Below are 8,416 nucleotides of genomic sequence, written 5' to 3' on the forward strand. Positions count from 1 at the left end.
ATCGGCCCCAGGGCTGGTGCCACAGTTTGCATCCGCAGAAGCCAGACGGGAGGAAAACGCGCTTGTCACGGCTGGGGGGGGTGGGGGTGCAGGAACAAATCGTGGCACCTTGTGCAAAGCCTCCTTTGAATTAATGCTGCTCTCCCTACTGCTCTGCTTGCCTTCCAGGAAAGCGCTGCCCTCTGCGCTGCCCTCTGCACCACCCTGGTGCCCCTGCAGGCAGCTGGTGCCCCGTTCCCAGCAGTGCCGTCCCCGGGGCTGTGCTTTGCTGCCTCCCTTGGCCGCATGCGTACCATCCCTTCAAGCTGTGGCTTGTTCCTTTTACCTTTGGTACCACAAGTATTTACTGCAGTTTATGCGCGGGGGCATGCGATAACGCAGGGAGCGGCTCCAGCTGTATACGAGACCTTTGGCACAGAGCTGCTGCAGCGACGGCGTGTGCGGAAAGCCCTGCTGGGCCAGGTGGGCCTCTGGGCTGGGCTGTGGCCTGCTGCGCCCACCCGGCCCCTTGCCCCAGCACGGGTGCCTCGGGGTGCCCCGGCACAGGGGTGGCAGCCGAGCAGAGCAGTGGGTTTGGGCAATTCCTGTTCCTATGCTCGCGCACTGCCTCTGAGTACACAGGGTGGAAGCAAAGAGAGGAGCCGATAAGCCAGAGGGGAAGGAGCTGAGCGTGAGACCTGTAGCACCCCTGGCCAGTTTAGCCCTGTGCCACCGCATTGCTGAGCGTCAAGTCCTGGACCGTATCCCAGATGTTCCCCAGACATCTTTTACTCGCCCAATAAACCCAGGACCTGAGGAGGAGCAGGTAGGGCTAAGCGCAGAGGTTGGTGGGGGGAAGATAGAGCCCTGCTCTCCAAACTCATTTTATTTAATAAAAATAATGAGTGCGGTGCATGCCCAGGCTGGGGCTCCTCTCTCAGAAGAGTCCTGTCTCCTTCTTGAGGTTCTGCTGTTTCCACAAGGGCAGGGCAGCGAAGGCAGAGCGGTTCATGCCAAAGGCAGTCTTGAAGTCCTGGTCGGAGAGGTGGTCCTGGGGGAGAGATGAGGCTGAGCAAAAGCTGGGGGGCCCTGAGCACCCGGCCAAGCTCAGGCCCGGTCTGCCATGCTGTTGCCCCCCTGGGCTCACCTCCTTCCTGCTGGGATCCACACCCCGAGGCAGGTCCTCTGCTGAGGTGTTTTGGAGCACGTCCAGGGGGAAGGCCTCCAGCTTGCTGGGGGTGAGGGTGGTGGTGGCCGTGAAGATTTCTTGCCTGGAAGTGATCTCCTGGCCAGGGGCACAGAGTCAGGGCCTGCCCCACGGAGCCAGCCTGCTGCGCATGGCCAGCAGCCTGGGGATGGATGTGCCAGCCTGGCCACAGGCATTGGAGGCTGGTATCCCACACGGGGGAGCATGGCCCTGAGTCTCTGCTCTGTCTGCCGTGTAGGACGAYGGAGGGCTCCCTTTGTCCATGTGGTGCCTTCTCCACACATAAACCCCGTGCACCCTCCCAGACTCCAGTGGCCCCCAGCTCCCCATGACACTTACTGATGTGAGCTGTCCCAGGCTGCCGTCGTCCGCCAGCTCGGCCCTAAGCTCCTCGTAGGATTTCTTGTCCTGCAAAGGGGGGGACAAAAGTACTTGGTCCGCAGGCATGGGCAGGACCAGCCCGGCTGCCAAGGATGAAGCAGCACCCTCCCCCAGGATGCTGACTGGGGCCAGAGCTGGGCTTGGTCCCCGTCTGCAAAAGACCCCTCTGTCCCTCCAGCCCCTCCATGACTCACRGTCCACTTGAGAGGGTCCCAGGCCAGGAACCAGCCTGTGAAAGTGGGGGGCTCATAGCCTTGCTTCACCACGATGATGGGTGTCTGGAGGTCGCGCCCACTGGGGTGGCTCCGCAGGTACTCCTGCGCCATCACCGCCGCTGCCTCCTTCTCTGACTCGTTGGCGCCTTTCCCCAACCAGAAGAAAACCTGGAACAAGGCCACCATATCCCACACCTACATCCCACTGCTGGAAGCACCATTTGGGGCTGGGCCTGACCCAGGCCTGGGAGATATGCAGGGTCCGTCCCCAAGGAAGGGCACTGTGGGCTGGGAGGCCATCCTGGAGCAGGGGGGTTGGACAAAGTGGTGTTGGGGGCATGGGAGGGGCTTCCAGACTCCAATCCCAGCTCCTGCGGCTGCTGCAGGTCCTATACCCCCTTGGAGATGCCAGTCTGAAAGATCAAAGCTGTCCGTTCCCAACCAGCCCACCTGGTCCCAGACATCCAGCAGGTAAACGTCGTCCTCCTCCAGGTCATCCTGGGTGAAGTCCATGATCTCCGTGGCCAGGAAGGTGCCTGTCTTGTTGGAGCATTCAAAGAGTCGGGGGGACACGGAGGGGGTCTCTTCCTGCAGCCTGGGGAGTGAGACACCATGGTGGGGAACAGGACTCATCATCTTGCTTGACAACTTGAGGCCCATCGCATGCTTGAAGGTGGGCAGGGCAAGGTGCCCCCATCCCCCCCCTGCCACAGGGGGTCCCTGTTGCCCCAGACCCTGGGGACAAGAAGCTGGTACCTCTTGTTGTTGGCGTACTGGGACTTGCCACCCAGGGCCACCCAGAACTCGGGAGGTTCCTGTCCCTCCGCCACCACTGGCTTCTCCGCCTTGGAGATGATGTCAGCCACCGTCTTGCCCATCTCACGCTCATCCCCACTGCAGCCCTGCAGAGCAAGCACAGCCCGTCTGTTGCAGTCCCCAGCCACCATCTCCCACCCTGACTCCCCGTGTCAAGGAGGAGCCTGAGATATCTACCTCTGGGAGGCCAATGCCTGCCCCGGAGCCCGGTGACAATGCTGCTGGATGTGGTACCCACCTTCCCATACCAGAGGTAGCAGCACTTGGGAGTCTTGAGCACGAAGACATCATTGGAGTTGAGGGAGGAGGCGCGGACGGGCACCTCAAAGGCCTTGGTGTTGTACTCATTGGTGCCATGCACTTGGAAGAGGCGGGTGGAGGGCACAGGCTCTGTGTTGCCTGCCCGCGATGTGCCACCCTGGGGACAGCAGTTGAGGGGGACGGGGATGGGATGTCACCACCAGTGCTGCAGGCTGAGCCCCAGGTGCCACAGAACCCCCGAGCTGTGCCCACTCCCTCTGACCACCCTGTGCTCACCGCGTACACCACCATCTTGCCCTTGAAGATGGCCATGAGGTGTGCTGGCTCCTTGCCCATGGTCACCCGAACCTGCACTGGCTCATTGTTGTACTTCTGGTCCAGGATCACGGCTTGGTACGCTGAGGCAGTAGTCTCATCCACACTGGCGTGACGGCCCTGGGCAGGGCAGAGGGGAGCTCAGAGCTGACCCCTGCCTCAGTTTCCCTCTTTGGGAAAGAGTCATGCTGCTGTGCACGAGATGGGGGACACAATGTGGGGGGCAGAGATATGGTAGTGATGAAGCAGTGATGCCAGCATTGCCTTTCCTGTAGGGGCCCAGCTCGGAGCAGAGCTCCCAGGTCCAGGGAGATGCCCTGGTGCTGTGCCACTGGCTGTGGGTGAGATATGGGGGGGGGGAATCCAGCCTGGGGTCTCACCTGCCAGATGTAGATGATACGGTTCACCTTGGGCCCCACGTGGTAGGTGTACAGCACCAGGTAGCAGTCCCCACCGTAGAAATGGCCCAGCCACCGCTTCTCCACGGGCACCAGCTCCTGGTTCTCCACACGCCATACCTGCAGGGATGGGGACGGCATTGTGCTGCTGGCAGGGCTGGGGCATCCCCCAGCCCTGCAGAGCTGTGGCCTTCTGGTATCCCCCCTGCTCAGCCCGATGCCTGTGTGCGCGCCCACGGCACCTGGCCCAGCCTCAGTGCCTGCCACCCTACCTCGAYCTCCCCAGATCCATCGTCCACCATCTTCTGCTGGGCAGCCAGCTGGGGCTTGGCGTGCAGGGTGGTGGCGTCGAACTTCACCTGCTCCACCTTGGCTGCGGGCAAGGGCAGGGGCTGAGCCCAACTCCAGACACAGCACACTCCCTGCTGCAGTCGGGATGCTCCGAGCCCGGTGCCCGAGCATCACCTGGCTGGGGGCACTCACCCACTTTGCCCACAGTATGCGTCTTGCCCAGCCCACTGGCCTGGCTGGGGACAGTCCATTTTTGGAAGAGCTGCCTGAAGACAGATGATTCGGACCCATCGTTCTCCGTCTCCACGCTGGTGCTGGCTGGGTAGTTCTTGGCTTTGATGAAACCCTGGGGGGAGCCGGACCCCACACGTGGGCATGGAGTGCCCAGGAATCAGGCACTTCAAACCATGGGGGTGCCCCAGCCTGGGGAGGGGATTCCCAGCACCCTCCCCGGCAGGACCCCCCCCAATGCCGGGCACAATGAGGGCAGCCCAGGACTGTGCACTGGTGTTGATGCTCCTGCAGCCCCTTGGGGCTTGCTGGGGTCACCCTATAACTGTCCCCATCACTCACTAGGGCCCTGCTCATGGCCTGCTGCTTCTCCTCCTTGGTGGAGTCTCTCCCTTTCCACACGAAGATCCTGAGCCCCCCTTGATCAAGGATATAGCAGTCCTAGGAGGGAACGACAGCAGCAAAATTAGGACCTGGGGCAGCTTTAACCCTTCAAAAGCCGCTGGGAAGCCTACCAAAGTGGCTTTCAGAGGGTTAAAACTGCCAAGGAAATTGGGCATTTCTCCATCCCTGGGATGAGTAACGCACCTCATGCTGRAGCATGTCTTGAGTCAAGGGTCGAATGGCCACCTCCTGTATGACCAGGTTCCCACTGGCATCGGAGACGCTGGTGAGACAAAAGAGGGGAGGGAGGGTTAGGAAAGGGGCAGGGAAACCTCTCTCCAGCCCCCCCATTGGGGTTCCAGGGCTGGCCATCCCCCCCTTCCCCATCCCAGCTCTCCCACGGTCACAGCCTGGTTCACAGCTCACTCTGCCTTGGAGAAGGGCTGTATCCAGCCCTGCTCCCAGCGCACACAGCTGCACTGAGGGAGAAAGCAGAGGTCAGACAGGACAGGGCCATGCAGCTTAACCAGGGTCATGCCACCATGTACGAAGGCATCAGTCACATCAGCACAGGCATTTCTGTACCTGCTATTGGGTACCAACCCCGTTGGCACCAAGGGCTTCTCTGGCCCCAAGGACCTGTCCTCCCCAAGGTGGCCCTGTTCCCTCACAGGGGCTGCCCATGGGGACAGGAGCCATGGGACTCCTTGCTGTGGGGGTCCCGGTATTCGGATATGGCAGAGATGGGTGCTGCAGCACCCTGTGTCCCAGCAGATGCCCCCATGGGCAACCCCATCCCCACAACTCACTGGTAGAGTTTGAGGGAAGTCTTGAGCGCCTGGTCCACGACCTCATCAGGAATGGCTGCCTGGATGTCCTGCTTCTCTCCCAGCACATGTGTGAGGACCTTCATGAGCTCTGGCGAGGCACTTTCGTCTTCGCTGTCCACCATGCCAATCTTGGCGCGTCCACCACGCTCCCGGTCCCGGATGTCCTTGGCCAGGGTCATCGCCTGCACGTCAGGAGAGGGTCATGTGTCAGCCCGGGGGTGGGGGGAAGCTGGTTGCCAGCTCCATCGGGAGGGGGCCTATTGGGGGCCGGGGCAGCCACGCATCCCTCAGGCCACGGGGTCTGGAGTGACTGAGTGCCCTGGCCGTACCTTCAGCCTCTCGGTGCGGTTGCTCTCGGGGCCGTTCCACTGGATGATGAGCTGGCCCAGGTCGAGCAGAAACACATCACCCCGGTTGAAGCTTTTCCAGCTCATCTCCACCTGCGGCAGGAGGGGAAGTTGAAGGCAGGCAGAACTCCTGGGTTGCCCGGCTCCACAGTCCCTGCCTGCCCCAGCCCAGCAGGGACATCCTCTCATGGGCATCTCCAGGCTGAATTTCTCCTCCCTGCCCTGACAGAAGCTTTTTGGGGTGCTCCCATGGGGAGGGCTGGCTGGGAAATGCAGACACCTCTGGGGCAGAGCTGCCTGGCCTTTCCCACTCCACAGCTCTGGCTGAAGGCAGCTGTGTCTAGGGGGGCCCTGGCCTTATCCTGACCCCGAAAAGCATCTCTGCTAAAGGGTCATGGCTGGCTGGGAGTTACCGTGTGGGTGCTCAGCTGACACCCATCCTGTGTGGGCTGCAATCCCGCTGTGGGTGTGGGTGAGCTGTGCCCAGTGTGGACGGGCCTGGACAGGGCTGGGGTGGGGGGAACCCACCTGGCCCATAACTCACCTCTCCTGCCGCCACGGTCTTCTTGCCCTTCACGTGCAGCAGGCGCTGGACATTGTAAGTGTTTGTCTCCACGTGCTTCATGCCCGAGGCCACTCCACCCTTCTTATAGCTGGGGGGACAGACAGACATGGCATGAGCCCTAGTCACCCGTTCCTGTTCCAGCAGGGTCCCCGTCCCCCCAGGTGTGCAGGGAGGTGTTAAGCGACATGCCCAGGGCCTGGCAGTGGGGCAGCGGCAGAGGGGAATGAGTTGTGAACCCAGGCGTCCTCCCACCCACTGGGGCGAGCTGCGAGAAGCCCGAGGCCACATCAAGACCCCTCCCCGCCTCCCCCCAGCCTTGCTGGGCAGGGCTGTTCCCATCCTCCAGTGCGGGACAGGTCCCCAGCATGGGGGGGCATGCAGGGGCTGGGGGCTGAAGCAAGGGGGCAGACAAGGATGGCTGCGCTGGGAAGCGGGTCTCCCGGGTGGCCGACCTACATGATGCCCTGCTTGAAATAGGCGCGGAAAGTCTCGCTCTCGTGGCCCTGGACCTCACGGTGCTGCACGGCCACGGTGCCCAGGTGGTCGTCCATCTGCGTGGTGTAGATGGCCGCAGCCCCCTGCTCATCCTGGCTCGAATCCTGGCCCAGCCAGTAGTGGATGTCGTACATGAAGCTGTTCCCAGTCTTGCGTGTCTGCGGGTGAGCAGTCCCCTCTAGAAGAGCCTGGGGAGCAGAGCACCCCACAGCCCCACACCGGTCCGGCCAGGACCCCCCCCTCCCTGCACCACCCGCAGGGCAGAACCTGCCCTGCCCCCCCCCCCCCCGGGAGCCTGCACCACTGTACCGAGAGCAAGACGTAGCAATCCCCTTCATAGAAGTTGCTGTAACTTTTGGTGGGCACCGGCACCATCTCCATGTTCTGCAAAAGGAAGGAGCAGGTGAGTCCCAGCATGGGGTGGGGGCAGCCCGCAGGGACCCCTGACCCAGACCCGTGCACCCTTCAGCACCCAGCCCCAAAACCTGGGGGGGATTTAACCCCTAGATGCTGCATTAAGGCCCCCAAACCAAGTCACTGAGGACAGAAAGTGGAGATTCCCCCTTCCTGCTGCCCCCCAAGACAGCTCACCTTTGGAGGCTCTGCTCCCTCTGGGGACGCCCAGGCTCCCAGCAATGGGTGCCCAGCCGGTGCCCGAGGCAGCACTGTGCCTCCACCATGGGGCCGCTCTGGGGCTCTACTGAAGGGAAACCCCCCCAAAGCGAGCCGGCCGTGCCCCAGGCCAGCCCAGCCCATGCCCACCTCGATTCGCCAGATCTGGAGGCCTGGCGTGGTCTTGTTCAGCGTCTTGCTGACTTTGGCGCTGAGCTCCGCCATGGTGAACGCTGCTGCAGGCAGGGGGACCTGTCGGGACATCGGCGACAGCCTCATTAGTGCTAACGACAGGCAGAGTCATTCAGAGCCAGGACAGAGGCAGCTTGCCAGGCTGCGGTGCCCTGCTGGGGCTGCAGCGGGCAGGGGCATGAACCCCTGTCCCGGGCCACCTGGGGTAAGGTGTCCCTGGGACCCTGAGGCCAGGGCTGTGGGGCATGGAGGTGGGTCTGGCGTCCAGCTGGCCCCGGTTGGCGCTGAGCCCATGAGGAGGTATTGCGGGTCCCAGACTATGCTGAGGTCTGTGGTGGGCAGGAGTGATGGCAGCTCCCGGAGCCGGGAGACGAGCAGGGTGTCCTCAGTGCCCCAGCGCCTGGGCCCGGGGCCAGGCTGTGCAGGGCACCCCCAGCGCAGCAGCCACACCTGGGTGGCACTGCTCCTCCCCAGAGCCAGCCAGCACCGGCCCCACTCAACCTGGCCCCACGCGTGGCACGGGCACAGCGCAGCTTCCTGCGGCAAAGAGCCAGAGACACCTGGGCTTTGGCTGCCTGCAGAGATGCCCAGTGCCCCCGAAGATCCGCTCTGCTCCCTGAGCTGCAGATGGATGCCTGGAGCCCTGGACACCCGGAAGAGACAGGCAGGCACTGAGCATCTGCCGGTCCCTGCCAGTGACAGCCTGGACCTTGCTGGGCGGGGGCTGGGTGACCTGCTGGGGACAGGGCTGGGGTCCCGCTCCTGCTCGCGGCACCGYGCAGGCATGCATGCATGCTCACACGTGTGCACATCCGCACACATATGCATTCACACACACACATGCACAAACACGCATGCTCATGCAAGTGCTGTCTGCTCCAGCACCCTCCACACTGT

The 8,416-nt window shown here is 62.8% G+C and overlaps 1 protein-coding gene across 1 annotated transcript; it reads right to left on the reverse strand.

The window, feature by feature from the left end:
* Positions 1-916: 916 nt before the first annotated feature.
* On the reverse strand, positions 917-7,575 carry VIL1 (villin 1). The gene is made up of 19 exons (XM_026078039.1): positions 7,478-7,575; positions 7,025-7,099; positions 6,677-6,873; positions 6,200-6,308; positions 5,638-5,748; positions 5,288-5,490; positions 4,683-4,761; positions 4,437-4,535; positions 4,056-4,209; positions 3,845-3,945; positions 3,555-3,692; positions 3,136-3,294; positions 2,837-3,016; positions 2,539-2,684; positions 2,233-2,377; positions 1,762-1,950; positions 1,526-1,594; positions 1,127-1,264; positions 917-1,030 (listed from the first exon to the last, which is right to left on the reverse strand). The coding sequence occupies exons 1-19, from the start codon at positions 7,550-7,552 to the stop codon at positions 917-919; spliced, it is 2,481 nt and encodes an 826-aa protein (XP_025933824.1). The 5' UTR covers positions 7,553-7,575.
* Positions 7,576-8,416: the final 841 nt, after the last annotated feature.

This window comes from Apteryx rowi, unplaced genomic scaffold (assembly GCF_003343035.1).
Source record: "Apteryx rowi isolate R43461 unplaced genomic scaffold, aptRow1 scaffold_47, whole genome shotgun sequence".
Classification (NCBI taxonomy): Eukaryota; Metazoa; Chordata; class Aves; order Apterygiformes; family Apterygidae; genus Apteryx; species Apteryx rowi.